We start from the raw sequence: 14,721 nt of genomic DNA, 5'->3' as shown, positions 1-14,721 counted from the left end.
TCATCATCTTAAGGTCCTTACACACCGAGCACGTTTTTTTCGTGCGATTAATTCGCACGTCAATAATATTTTCCAAACCTATATCAGTCAATGCAACCGTGCATACCAACGGCGAAGTTTCACGGAGCGTTATTGCGGTGTTTATTTTTTCGAACCACGGTCGATTTTTCAGAAAATCGCTTCCGACGTGTACACATCTGTGGCTGTGATTGACAGGTGGGTCAAAACTCGCATCGCAATTTCGTGCCGTATATTCGCATCGCTCTTGATGTGCAAGGACCTTTAGTCTTGTGTGTTGATCAGAGTTGGGTGTAAGGATTGGGTGGGCCCCGGAAGATTTTCAGATTTCAAAGTGGGCTGCGGCATCCTTACGTTTGGGAACCCCTGCTCTATACCATAAAAAACACGTTCAAATCTGAGGCATCAAACTTTAAATATTTATGACAGTCATTCAGTTCAGAGTTGGGTATTACCCAATCCAGTTCCAGTTGATTAATGTTCAGAGGACTAAAACAGACAGTCACATTTGTAAAGAAAAAAAAACACAGTTTGATCTCAACCCAATTAGCTGAATCAAAGCAGTAGTTCTGGAGTGGAGTGAGGCCTCTTCCTAAATAAGTTATTCTTGTAACCATTTACTACTAACCTACATAACACACAGTGTGGTGTTATCAAAGCAAGATGACTGTGCCCAGTGGCGGCTCCCAAACAAAGCCTCCTTATCTGGTTTTATCAGTGGAACTGCCACTAGCCATAAGACGCCGCCCTGGACATCGGCATGGTGAAATGGCTAGTGGCTATTTTCTGCTTCCAGGTCAAACCCAGGTCCGTCCAGGTAACTATGCATTAGGGGTGGGGGAAAAAATCGATACACCATAGTATCACGATATTTTGCCTGACGATATTGTATCGATATTTGGACGCCAAGTATCGATATTGCAAAAAAAAAAAAAAAAAAAAAAATTGCAGGCCATGCCAGGCCACCGGGCTACTATAAACTTTTAACAGTAACAGTTTTGTCATAACAGTAATTTACAAATTCCCCAGTTACTGAATGGGCTGCACAAGATGTTTTGTGTAAGTGAAGTTGCATTGTTCAAAAACTACTTACCGTAAATTTCGGACTATAAGCCGCGGCTTTTCCCCCGTTTTTTGGCCCCTGCGGCTTATATAACGGTGCGGCTTATCTATGGATTTTTTCAGCAAAAAAACAAAAAAAAAACAGAATTCTCTCTTCTTTAGCACTCTTTCTAACTATAAATCCACTTCTGTTTTAATTTCCTCTCTTGCCCTCTTTTCACCACACCGCGGACACTGTGTGCACTGTAAAAAAAAACACAGGTGGTGTTGTGTTATGTTGTTTTGTTGAAATGTTAATAAATGGGAGCTTCCTCAAACAGCCATCTCTTTCCCGACAATCCCCTCTGTGCACGAACCCTTACATATGGTAATTAAACATTAAAACACAATTAAAAAAAAAAAAAAAAAAAAAAAAAAAACATTAAAACACCTGCGGCTTATAGTCCGGTGCGGCTTATATATGTAACAAACAGGCAATTTTGCTGCTGCGGCTTATACTCCGGTGCGGCTTATAGTGCGGAAATTACGGTAAGTACAGTAGTCCACACATACATCCAGTTAAGGTGGACTGTAAGTAGACTGTAACAAACAGTTCAGTTTGTCAGGTGCATGCAACTATGACATGACTTTATGAAAGTTGTTGGTCTGTCTACTTGACAATGTTGCTGCAATAAAATGGTTGAAGTCAGACGTACAGATTGAATTTTTTTTCTTATATAAACCAGATGTTGACAAAGTATTCCTTTGGTGACATCATTTGCAGTTGAAAAAGTAAGAAATCCAAATATATCGCAATATCGCAATATTCAATATATCGCAATATTGGCGATATCGCAATACTATCGTATCGTGACTCAAGTATCGTTTTAGTATCGTATCATGGGCATCTGGTGATTCCCACCCCTACTACGCATGCCACAGCCAATGACAAACACAACAAACATATGACTTCCTGAATTGGAAAAGGAGGCTGCAATGACATTCTGGAGTCTCAGTGGAGTCTCAGTGGAGCTCAAGCCAAACTCCAGAGCATGTTCCAACTAGGGATGTCAACGGTTACAACATTTTCTAAACGTGTACACGGGACCTTCTGGCAGCGTGTCACCAGTTAACGATGTTTTTTTTTACCTGATAAAGTTATCATCTGTAGCTTACTTACAGGCAGCAGATTGTTGTGTATGCGCCACGTCAGTGGGACTGGCCCCTTAAGAGTGTTACAACAGTGATAGTGGGGGTGTTAGCCTGAACGTTTGACTGTTGTTATCAGAGTTGAGCCTGCTAAGAGACGTAGCAGCATGAGAGTTTAGCCTGTACGACTCACAGCCGTTGTTCATAAAACGTTAAACAGCACGTCATGGTCCGCCCGTTCTTCAGACATAACATTGGCGACGAGGACAATGCGACTGACATTCTCACCACCAGGACGCAGATAACGTTAACAGTGGTAGCTAGCTTGATAGCTAACAGATAACTAGCCAATCTGCTCCCACAATTGAGCCTGTCTCAATTCTCCAGTTGCTTGAAAACGAGAGCCCGCACCAGCGCCTTTCTGAAGCCACTGCTGAGTTTATTTTCAATCTCGTTCCTCGCTGGGATCACCGCACCCCAGCGTACTGACAGGGAATACGCTTAGCGGACACATGCACAGTTTATTTTTGATGAGAAATGAATGATTGCGAGTCCAGAAGACAGTAAAATCATTGTCAAAACTTTATATAAAAGGACACACACAAAAAGATGTGTAAACGGTTATTGATTTTTCTAAACGGATATGATTTAATATCCGTGTACCCGTGTAGTCGTGTACACGGTGACATCCCTAGTTCCAACAAATATGAAAAGGTAGCACATCTCAAATTTCCAAGTCAAGGAGGACAAAATACTAACATTTCTCTTGTTTACTTGGCAAATAAACATGTGAAATGTTGCTTTGGTTTTCGCCTTACTGACCTGACAGGAGCGGAACTGGTTGACCAGCAGGGTGCATCTCTGAGGGTCCTTCCTGCCGTCGAGGCTGTCCAGCTCTGTGGCCACCTGGTTCAGCTCCTCATCAGCGTAGTAAAACTGGGCCAGGAGCTGGGGGTCCGTCCTCTGCACAGAAACACAGAGAAATACACAATTCGGTTACGTCTGTAGGCATGGCAGTTTATCAAAAACAACAGTGTGCAAAATGTAAATTTGCAAAAGTCACAAACAACAGATTATACATTCAAAGCATATTGAGAAATTGTGAATTATTGGGCTTGAAAATAGTCAACAGTACATAATCAACAATCAACAATATCCATAATTCCGGAAAACAGTTGCGAAATTGAGAACATGTATACGAATTAGGGCTGGGCGATTTTCTTCCTCGTGTCCGGCCGTCCTCTATATCAAGTCTTTCCAGTGGTTGGCGCAGGCGAGTGCAGCGGCATTTGGCTTGGCCAGGTCATCTGGGCGATAAAACGATAGCAATATATATTGCGATAGACACGTGATCAATACAATAAAAAAAAATCTCTATAGAGCCGTTCGATAGACTGCATGAAAAAAACAAGAGCGCTTCTCCTCCGTGGCCATGGTCCATGGCTCATAACGTTAAACAACCCTGAAATACACGTTACCAAATGTTTTTTGTTTGAGAAGCCTGGCAACACTAGGCTGTCATCAAAATAAAACGTCACCATGTCTGTAAATTACTGCTTGCACTCAGAGCGTGTATGTGTGACAGTGCTAGCATTACAATTATTACCTGTGTGTCTTGGTGCCAAAGTGGTTAAATGCAAACCTTTTCTTCTCATGTTTTTTTATTAATAAAAACGGGTCATTAGAAATGATCAATAATTATCGATATCGACTGATATGAAATATTTTTTAAATCAATATACTTTTTAGCTATATCGCCCAGCCCTAATACAAATCAATAAAAACACATCAGACATTGTAGCAAACACTGTACATTGTTTGCATGAGTAGTGCCATGTGTGCCCTGAAGATACAAAATCCTTTAATGGCCGTTAATGACCTGGGTTAAGTGTACAACTTTTATGATCTTCTGTGTGTGTGTGTGTGTGTGTGTGTGTGTGTGTGTGCGACACGTGTGCACGCGCGTGTCTGTTTGTTTTGTATACGAGTGGGTGTGTACTGTATGTATGCCTTGGTCACTTATTGACACGCTTTATTTCCCACAACTAGAAGTTAGGTTTTTTTCCCCTGATTTCTTCCCCCGTGTTTCTCCCCAATTATACTTGGCCAATTTCACTTCTAGGCTGTCCTGGTTGTTGCTCCACCCCCTCTCCAAAGCTACGAAGAGTTGTAGACGTACTGCATGCATGACTGAGTGGGCTCCACACCCATAGCTGTATTATGTCATCAAAGATTTTGGACAGTATTTTGGTTGGGATTCTAATATTGTGGAATCTTTGTTTTACTGCATACAAGCTCGAGACGGCTCCTTCCTTATAATGGATTCACTGCCATGCTGCTTCTTGATGCCATAATTGTTAGGCCAAGGTAACTATAACTCATTCTGTGCTCAAGGGCAATGCTAGTACCTAGACTGAACTGGTGTCACTTTGTACACTGCTTTGGCAGTTTATGACAAACAGACAATCCAATAAGGTAACTGAACCAGAGAGAGAGAGAGAGAGAGAGACAGAGAGAGAGAGAGAGAGAGAGGGAGGGAGAGAGAAACATTGAGAGAGAGAGAGTGGGCGAGCGACAGCAAGAGAGGGAGGTCTGATCAGGGAGTTCCCCAAACTTCTGAGTAGCCAGCCAGATAGGAAAAGTAGCCGGATAAGGGATGTTTGCGGCATTTGTTCCCCAATTAATAAACAAAGCTCAAATATGATCTTTGCTGATGATCCAATTCTCAACAACAAAAATTCACTCTAGGAAGTACAGTATATGAGCACATCAAACCTCACACGGGTTTAGATTTGATTAGTAACTCTGCAAGACATTTTGGCAAGGCTGTTAATTAAAAGGCATGGTTTTTACAGCCAAAAGAAAAAGTCCAGTTGGTATTCTGATTTGTTCCTGGCTCAAAATGTTATGCTCACATTCATTCAATTGCATTAAAGTGAAGTTTGGAGTTACAAAAATATAACAAACATCCAAAGGAACAGTGCCAATAAATCATGCAGGGCAGTACTCTGCCAATATCCACTCATTTTCAAAATTCAAAAGCAAGCCATCAAAATTCTCCGATCCACTACCCCTCACTCCTATCATCACAAAGCCCCGCGATCCCAAGAGAAGAGCACAGATATGAGTCTCTCCTCTAATAGCTGCTTCTTAAACTCTGGCCACAAGAAGTTTAAGCTTCCAAACAGTCCTCAATCCACCTGGTCAAACCCTGACCCCACCGTGTGCTTACGACCCTGTGAGATATGAAAGCCCTGGAAAGGTTACGACCCTGTGAGATATGAAAGCCCTGGAAAGGTTACGACCCTGTGAGATATGAAAGCCCTGGAAAGGTTATGACCCTGTGAGATATGAAAGCCCTGGAAAGGTTACGACCCTGTGAGATATGAAAGCCCTGGAAAGGTTATGACCCTGTGAGATATGAAAGCCCTGGAAAGGTTATGACCCTGTGAGATATGAAAGCCCTGGAAAGGTTATGACCCTGTGAGATATGAAAGCCCTGGAAAGGTTACGACCCTGTGAGATATGAAAGCCCTGGAAAGGTTACGACCCTGTGAGATATGAAAGCCCTAGAAAGGTTATGACCCTGTGAGATATGAAAGCCCTGGAAAGGTTACGACCCTGTGAGATATGAAAGCCCTGGAAAGGTTATGACCCTGTGAGATATGAAAGCCCTGGAAAGGTTATGACCCTGTGAGATATGAAAGCCCTGGAAAGGTTATGACCCTGTGAGATATGAAAGCCCTGGAAAGGTTATGACCCTGTGAGATATGAAAGCCCTGGAAAGGTTACGACCCTGTGAGATATGAAAGCCCTGGAAAGGTTACGACCCTGTGAGATATGAAAGCCCTAGAAAGGTTACGACCCTGTGAGATATGAAAGCCCTGGAAAGGTTACGACCCTGTGAGATATGAAAGCCCTGGAAAGGTTACGACCCTGTGAGATATGAAAGCTCTGGAAAGGTTACGACCCTGTGAGATATGAAAGCCCTGGAAAGGTGCTTACGACCCTGTGAGATATGAAAGCCCTGGAAAGGTGCTTACGACCCTGTGAGATATGAAAGCCCTGGAAAGGTTACGACCCTGTGAGATATGAAAGCCCTGGAAAGGTTACGACCCTGTGAGATATGAAAGCCCTGGAAAGGTTACGACCCTGTGAGATATGAAAGCCCTGGAAAGGTTACGACCCTGTGAGATATGAAAGCCCTGGAAAGGTGCTTATGACCCTGTGAGATATGAAAGCCCTGGAAAGGTTACCAAGTTACCAACTGAAGGATAACACTGTAAATGTCAAGTCTGCTCTTATTTAGTCATTATTAGCCAGTGGTCGCGTTAACCATTTACAGATTTTTTTTTTTACAATGACAGAGAAATCTGAAGGCTGTCCATCATTCTAACACAGGTAATAGAAATGATGGAATTTTATTTTTCGACCCCGTCTGTCAAAATGACAGACAACGAGAAAGTCTAACACAACCTCTGTTATATAGAGTACCACAGGGATGATGTATTTTGAAGGCTTGCCAGAAATCGCTGCCATGCTGGTTCATAAGGGGAAAAGGCTATGTGATTTTAGAATGGGGATTTCACTTAAATGCATGAAATAAGGTCTGTGGTTAACAAAAGTTTATGGGAGTGGAAATTTGTGTTCAGCAGGATAATCTTCACAAACGAGGACCCCTTTTATGACTTTTGAAGCGTTTTCTGAAAATCGCATTTAAAAAAACACATTTATTTTACACCACAGACCTAAGACCTTAATTCCTGCATTTAACCGAAATACCCATTCTAAAATCCCATAGCGTTTTCCCCTTACGAACCAGCATGCCAGCGATTTGCTACCTCAGACTCATTCCTGTGGTACTCTACTAGGTCCTACGATAAGAGCTGTGTGGGTGTGTGTTGGACCGTTCATGACAGTATTATGTGGTGCACTGCCCTGAGACCCTGCATAAAGGAAATACAGTGTGCCACCCATACACCAAGCTGTATGGTAGAAGAAGGCTTTTGGCCAGGGTCTTTGCTGCAGCCTGTCATTTACATACCAGGAGGTCATCGATGCAGGAGGTAGCTCGTAGCTCAGTCATTTTTTTCTAACTGTTAACAGGTGGAGTATTTAAAGTCAGCGACATCGTTCCCCTCACTCCATTCATGCATATCCTGCCCTGAGCGCCTTAGTGCATAACTCATTTTGTCACCTTCTGCTTTGGCAAGGTATGAGATCCTCATGCCATGCCAATAAAGCACTGATGAGAAAGAGAGAGAGAGAGAGACAGAGAGAGATGTGCAGGGACAATCTTAGAAAATAAAACCAGGCAAGTAGGGCATTGTATAGGCCAGCTCAACAACAGATTGCTCTCCTTTTTCCCAAGGTCTTCTGCTGCTTTATAAGCGAACACACAAAACATGACAGTGTATACAGATTCCTACATGCACGAATGCTCAAGTCAGAGACAGGGGAAGACAAACGATGAATGAGAAGCTGATCCTGACAATGGGAGTTAACATATGGGTTCATAGTGTGTGAAGAGCAGCAGGTATAATTAGAGAGGCTGGCCCTGGGAAAGGATTTATGTCATGATCTCACACCATGCTCCTCAAACTGTGGGGCAGCAGCCAGGGCAGAGCAGAGCGCAGCAGATCACTCCACTGCTGCTGAGTGGCGCACACATGTACAGCCCCAAACACAGGGGATTGGGGAGGGGAGCTACCGAGGCACAGGCAAACGAGTGGGAGTGTGGGCAGACTAGGGGGCGGGGCTCATCTACATTCATGCAGCTGGAGAATTGCCCCGACTGCTAAAAATAAAATGTAACAAATGTAACAAAAATTCATCACGGCCATACTGCTCGGGCCCCTGCCTTTCCTGTGCATGTTTTTTTTATTCTATTTTACTAGAGAGGCAAAGTGAAACGTCACTTCCTGCTTTCTCCCTGTACCAGCGCTGCAAAAAATATGAATGGCGGTGGACGGAGAATAAGGTTACTTTTTTGATCTCGTTTGAATTGTGCCACGGGGTGCCAACGCTAATTTTGTCAATTTAAAACGTAACTTTGCATTAGGGCTGGGCAATATAATCGATACGGCAATATATGCCACGAGCTTCCACAAGCAAGCTATGTAGTTTTTATACGAAACTAACCCCTATGTTTCAGTTTGACGACAAAGTGTGACTATCTTGACATGCAAAGTTACGTTTTAAATTGCCAAAATTAGCGTTGGCACCCCGTGGCACAATTCAAACGAGATCAAAAAAGTAACCTTATTCTCCGTCCACCGCCATTCATATTTTTCACAGCGCTGGTACAGCAGAAAGCAGGAAGTGACCTTTCACTTTGCCTCTCTATTGTTTTCCATGTTGTTGTAAGTATTGTCTTTGTCATGCCCTGATGTGTGATTTCTTTTTCTGCCTTCTTGCCTGGCCAGGTCAGCATTGTAAAAGAGATGACTATCTCAATGCTTTTCATCTGGTTAAATAAAAAACACACAGAGGGGGATTAAGTGGATTGAAAGGTTAACCGTTTTGAAAACGGCAACCGCACATGCCGACGTGGACGTGCATCATCACGGACCACAAGGACCCAATGACAGTGCAGGAGCTCAGCATGACTATGCAGACTGAGGAGAAGAACCACAGTGGTAAACATCCTTTCTTTGCCATACGTCACCTGGTCAGTGTTTCATGAAGTCACACTGAATAGTGCCATTTACTGAGCAAAGGAAACCTCTCATAATAAGACATTTTTCCTGAAGTTTGCAGTGCTCTCCCCATGGGCTCTCTCTGAATATGATATATATACGGTGCTGTTCCCTCTCTCTCTCGCTCATCAATAATGAAACAAACAGCATGGAGGAAAACAGAGACCTAACCTACAGTCGGAATACATGTCGCACCTATTGTATTATTAGTTATTAAACACGATTAAACACGATTTCAGACGGAAGCCCGTCTTTATTGTCACACGAACACTACAACACATGCATGCGGCCACAACACACACTCATGCTGACGGTGGCCGCCCGGTGAAATATGTCCTCTGCATTTGACCCATCCAGGCTTGTCCTTTCCTCCAGGGGGCAGGCCAGGAGCAGTGGTCGCTTTTTCTTTCCAGGGCCCGGGGACCAACTTCAGATGTTGTCGTCACTGGTCGGATGACGATCTTCTGCATGTTTTTAGTGGGGGTTATGTACGGAGGAACCCCCTGGGGGGTACGGGGAGAACATGCAAACTCCACACAGAAAGGCCCTTTCGACGAGATAGCCCACCTGGGCAGTAGGCACTGAAGATATGGGGGGGGGGGGGGTCACAACTCCAGCGCCCACAGCGTCCCAGGCGAGAATCGAACTCAGGACCTTCTAGCTGTGAGGAGACAGCGCGACTGTTATTACTGTATATGTAGGGGGAAATTACTTTGAATCCAACTGTGCTTGGTTTAGTTTCTTCTGAACCTCAGGTTGTTTGGAAGACTGAAATATTGAAATATGTCAAACTACCAGACTAAATCCTAATTAAAATATTGATGTGAGTGGTGATGTTGATGTGTGGGAATTCCAAAGTACTCAAAATTTGCTGATAAAGATTACAGGACTCGAATTTGCAGTTAATACCGTAACACTTCAAATAAAAACCGGTCCCTTATAGACGCCGGGTCTGACTACATGTTTTGGTAAATAAATGCCGGTCCAAAAATAGACTGCGGGTACTTTTCCCCCATTACGGTATGTTTTTGTGTTGCGCTCAGACTGAATTCACAGTCACTGACGGTAATGACGTATGTGTTTTTGGCAGTCATCTTGTTGGCAAGACGAGAGATTGTACTTTCTCCCTCCTAGAAAATAAAAAAAAACACACTCAACTCTCAGATATAATATACCAACTGGGTGCTGGATCCTATGAAGGTGAATTATCAAAAGAGGAGAAGGACAGCACTCCAAGTTGAACACTTTTATTGCCACACAGTCACACACGTTTGGGGCATGCAGCCCTTCTTCAGTGTGTGCAATCACACACAGGTGATTCAGGTGAGTCTAATTATAGAGCTCCACAGCTTACACAACACTGTATTGGCTGATTGAGATGCTTGGTTAGCTAACATTAGCTAAGATAGCTGATGCCTGCAAATGCTAACGTTACTACCGGTATAATGTTGCTATAATCAAACTGCTTCTTTCCAATGAAACACAAACTGAATGTGAGCGGTAGGCTAATGTCACTTGTTTGAATTTGAAACCACAAGAGATGGGCCATTCAAACATCTTCAATTCTAAATTGAAGAACATACTTCAAAAGGTGACATGCCCATTCCACTCGAATCAATTATGAGTGCATCTATGCTACAAATGTCATGAGCAAACAGGAAACTAGAGTGGGCCGCAGCCTTTTCCAGCAGGGGCACAACAGTCCACAGAGTGGTGGCATTCCTTTGGAGCTTTCTGTAGCATATAGGCCAAGTCTGAGTGAGGAAGAAAAGAAGCCATTGAGACAGACGCACCCTATAGCCTCCTTCTGCTGCATTCCACACACGAGAGGGAACATTCCTGCAGCATTGCATCATGGGGAAGAAGTCAATAGTAGGCGATGTTCTGGACATGCCGATATGAAGCTTATGCACAAGTTCAAGCAGGAAGACTTTCTACTCTAACCTGATGCTGCCGGATGGTTTGTTTTCACAAAACCATCTGAGAACCAGACGCTCGCTGGTCGCTCTCCGCACTTTCGAGGAATACCTGGCAGGTGATTGGATGAACCATCTGTCTATCACAGCCTCACTTCTCATTGTCGTCGCACCTAAATCCCGCCCGTAGCTGCCTCTGGACGCTGATTGGTGTGAACCATGGGTGGTTCAGATTCAAACCAATTGGCCTTCTTCACCTCAGCCATTTTGTGTCTAAAAGGCATGAAGTAACACAGATGCAACCAAAACATTAACGAGGATCCCGGCACTGGGATACCTACATGGATTGGAAGCTGGAAACACTCAATGTTTTGCTTGTACCCGTGTTACTTACTGCCTTTTAGACACAAAATGGATGCTGGTGAAAAAGGTCAATACATTGGAGCGTGGCAAGATGAGTTTGTGTGATCGCGAATCCAGCTGCCTCGCAAGGTTATTTCTACACTACTCATTCATTCATATCTCTCTCTCTTCCCTGCTTCCTTGCTCATATCAGCCGATTAGCATTAGCTGATTTTGCATCAGCTGATTTTGCATCAGCTGTTTACAGGTGCTAACACTTTGCTAAACCAATCAGAGCTAGCCACGTCATCCTATTCAGCCAATCACACCGTAGCTGTCAACTTTAAAAGCTGTGCTCCTCTTTTGTGCTGCCTGCTGTCATTTCAGTGCATTGTTGCAACCCTCCTCCACCCCCCATTCACCTCCAGTCCATCAATTTGACACCCTGGTGTGAGACTCCCAGAAGCCCACTCCTCTTCTCATCCGTCAAGATCTCAGAGTCCTCTCATCCTCACCACCGCCAGGTCTAGACCCTGTAGGGGGATATCCTATTCTACTCTCTGCTTCACTACCGTCATATCATGATGTAGTCTAGCTGCCAAAAGACTTCTCACATTTCGATAATCATTGTGCACATGTAAATAAATTATTGTTTCCATCTAACCACCTTTACATGAAAGCAACAGTCTGGCCTCGTTGCTTGGTCTACAGGCATGAGATGTCTTGGTATCAAAATCAAGAGATGCAATATGAAAGGATGAAGTGAGTCCTGACAAGGCAAACGGATGCCTGAACATTTCAAAAGGTAAACATCAACCGCCCCCCCCCACCCCCATATGGAAATTTCATAAGAACAAGCTCTTGCTCTTACTGAAGGATCCCTGCCATTCCTGACACCAGCTTGACAACTGTTGTCTCAGTACAAGTCTGAGGAGGTCAGGAGTTAAGACTGTTACACACGTGTGTTACACAGATGTGTACATGCCAGAAGCAAATTTCTGAAAGGTCAACTTTGGTCAGAAAAAAATAAAAGCCACAATATCGCTCAGCTAAACTTCGCCGTTGATAATATATGCACAGTTGCATTGACTGGATATAGGTTCAAAAAATATTCTTCACGTGCAAATTAATCGGACGGGAAAAAAACACCACCAATGTGTAATATAATGAGCTTTAGATGTTTTACTTAAAACACCACTGGTAGCGGGGCACGGTGGCACAGTGGTAGCACTGTCACCTCACAGCTAGAAGGTCCTGGGTTCGATTCCCACCTGGGAGGCTCTGAGCGCTGAAGGAGTGCGTGCCCGTCCGCATGTCCTCGAGTGCCCACCGCCCGGGTGGGGTCGTCAAAAGGGCCTTTCTGTGTGGAGTTTGCATGTTCTCCCCGCGCCCCCTGGGGGCTTCCTTCATATAGGAACCCCTCACCAAAAACATGTCTCGGAGGAAGCATGGAGCCAGTTTCGGCTCTCCCCAGATCGGCAGAGGGTGGAGCAGCAACCAGGATAACCAAATTAAAATGAACACTAATAGGGGATAAAGATGGGATAAAAAAACGGGGGGGGGGGAATGGTTTAAAAAGAAAACACTGGCAGACTGCCAGTGGTGTTTTTTTTTGTTTTTTTTCAACTGGGCTACAATTAGAGCAGCTGTGTCTGAGATGGAAATCTAACAGCCCGAACGAACACGCCATACGCCAAAGCCACACTGAAACAACGCAGCGTGGAGGCAGTTTCATTTCGGCGTCTTTGTTAACAGGTGAGACCGATCACACCAGCCGCACGCTACGCTGAAGCGACGCTGCAGCATATTTTCAGCTTCTGTTCTATTTTTCAAGCGTGCAGCGCGCTGCACTCGAGCGGCCAGGCATGAAGTCTAGGGCTGCCCTCGACCAAAGATTATCCTGGTCGACCAGAAATCGACCACAGCTCCGACCAATCGATTGGTCGAAACGGGGTCTAAAAACAAAAAATGTTTTTTTTTTTGCAGTGTACTTTATTTTCTTATTTTGTGCAGTGTACTGACTACTAGTTGTGGGAATCACCAGATGCCCACGATACGATACTAAAATGATACTTGAGTCACGATACGATAGTATTGCGATATCGCCGATATTGCGATATATTGAATATTGCGATATATTGAATATTTCGATATTTCAATATATTGCGATTTCTTACTTTTTCAACTGCAAATTATGTCCCCAAAGGAAAACTTTGTCAACATCTGGTTTATATAACAACAATTTTCCAGTCTGTACATCTGACTTCAACCATTTTATTGCAGCAACATTGTCAAGTAGTCAAGTAGTCATGTCAAGTCATGTCATAGTTGCATGCACCTGACAAACTGAACTGTTTGTTACAGTCTACTTAGTCCACCTTAACTGGATGTGTGTGTGGACTACTGTACTTGGGTAGTTTTTGAACAATGCAACTTCACTTCACTTGCACAAAACATCTTGTGCAGCCCATTCAGTAACTGGGGAATTTGTAAATTACTGTTATGACAAAACTGTTACTGTTAAAACAAAATGAAAAGATGCTACCGTTTGTTTACTGCTGGCCTTGTAACGAAAGTTTATAGTAGCCCGGTGGCCTGGCATGGCCTGCAAAAAAAAAAAAAAAAAAAAATTGACTAATGAATGAAGTCAATGCAAGTTGTGAGCAGGGGGAGGGGCAGCGCTGAGCGAGGCGCTGAGGAAAAGAGTGCTTCTGGTGTGAATGGCAAGGCTGCTGCTTGAAGCTTCCGTGAAGCGCTGCTTCAGAGATGCCTATGGTGTGAAGCAGGGCTTAGGCCACTAATGCTAATATGCCTTGTTATGTGTGTGGACTATGAGTAAGTGATGATATTAGTAGAGTTGTTCCGATACCAGTATCCTCCGATACTGCCTAAGTATATGTACTGATTACCACGTAATTTATTAGCCCTGAAAAAAGTAGTTTCACCCGGATGAAAGGATGTTTTCCCAACGCTTTAACCTGAGCCAGGCCATACAACAATGATAGCAAGCAATCATATCACATCCACACAGGGTTAGTAGTTTACAGCCATTTAAAAAATTATAATACGTTCAGGTATCGGAATCGCTATCAGGAAGGAAACAAGCGCGAATAGCTGTGACCAGAATCTCCGAAATACACTTTTTTTGGACCAACCAACAGACCAACCAACCGAGTGACTTATAGACCTGCTAGTTGAAGCAGCTAAAAATGGTGTCGTCTTCAGAACATCTCTAGATATTAGGCTTATAGGCTACATCTTTGAAAGCGATAACAGTCAAATAAGGACTGGGCTCTGAAAAGAAAAAAGGCAACCTGTCACTGCTAAAACAAAGTGATGTTTCTTCTCCTTACATAACATGGTAGGCACAGGGTAGGAGGTCATGAAGACAATGCACTGGAAATATAGAGTGTTCAACCCCTGGTTTGAAAGATTTGGTCTCTGACTGTACACAAAATCTCTCAAAAAATCTCAAACTTTAAACCTCTCTTAAGTGAGACCAAGTAAAAAGGTGAATGCAAGCCACGCAAAAAAAAATCTTTCTTGATTCTTACTCT

The 14,721-nt window shown here is 43.7% G+C and overlaps 1 protein-coding gene across 2 annotated transcripts in view; it reads right to left on the bottom strand.

Annotated features, from left to right (window-relative positions):
• Nucleotides 1-14,721, bottom strand: part of zfyve28 (zinc finger, FYVE domain containing 28) — a 53,840-nt gene that overhangs the window by 16,195 nt on the left and 22,924 nt on the right. For both annotated transcript variants that reach the window (XM_083633279.1, XM_083633280.1), the window contains exon 2: nt 3,031-3,171. In XM_083633279.1, coding sequence (XP_083489405.1) covers nt 3,031-3,171 — 141 coding nt within the window. The remainder of the gene's footprint in view (nt 1-3,030; nt 3,172-14,721) is intronic.

The sequence above is a fragment of the Poromitra crassiceps genome, assembly GCF_964638095.1.
Source record: "Poromitra crassiceps genome assembly, chromosome: 3".
NCBI classification, from domain to species: Eukaryota; Metazoa; Chordata; class Actinopteri; order Beryciformes; family Melamphaidae; genus Poromitra; species Poromitra crassiceps.
The sequence above is the reverse complement of the archived record's forward strand: the minus strand, read 5'-3'. Positions and strand labels throughout refer to the sequence as shown.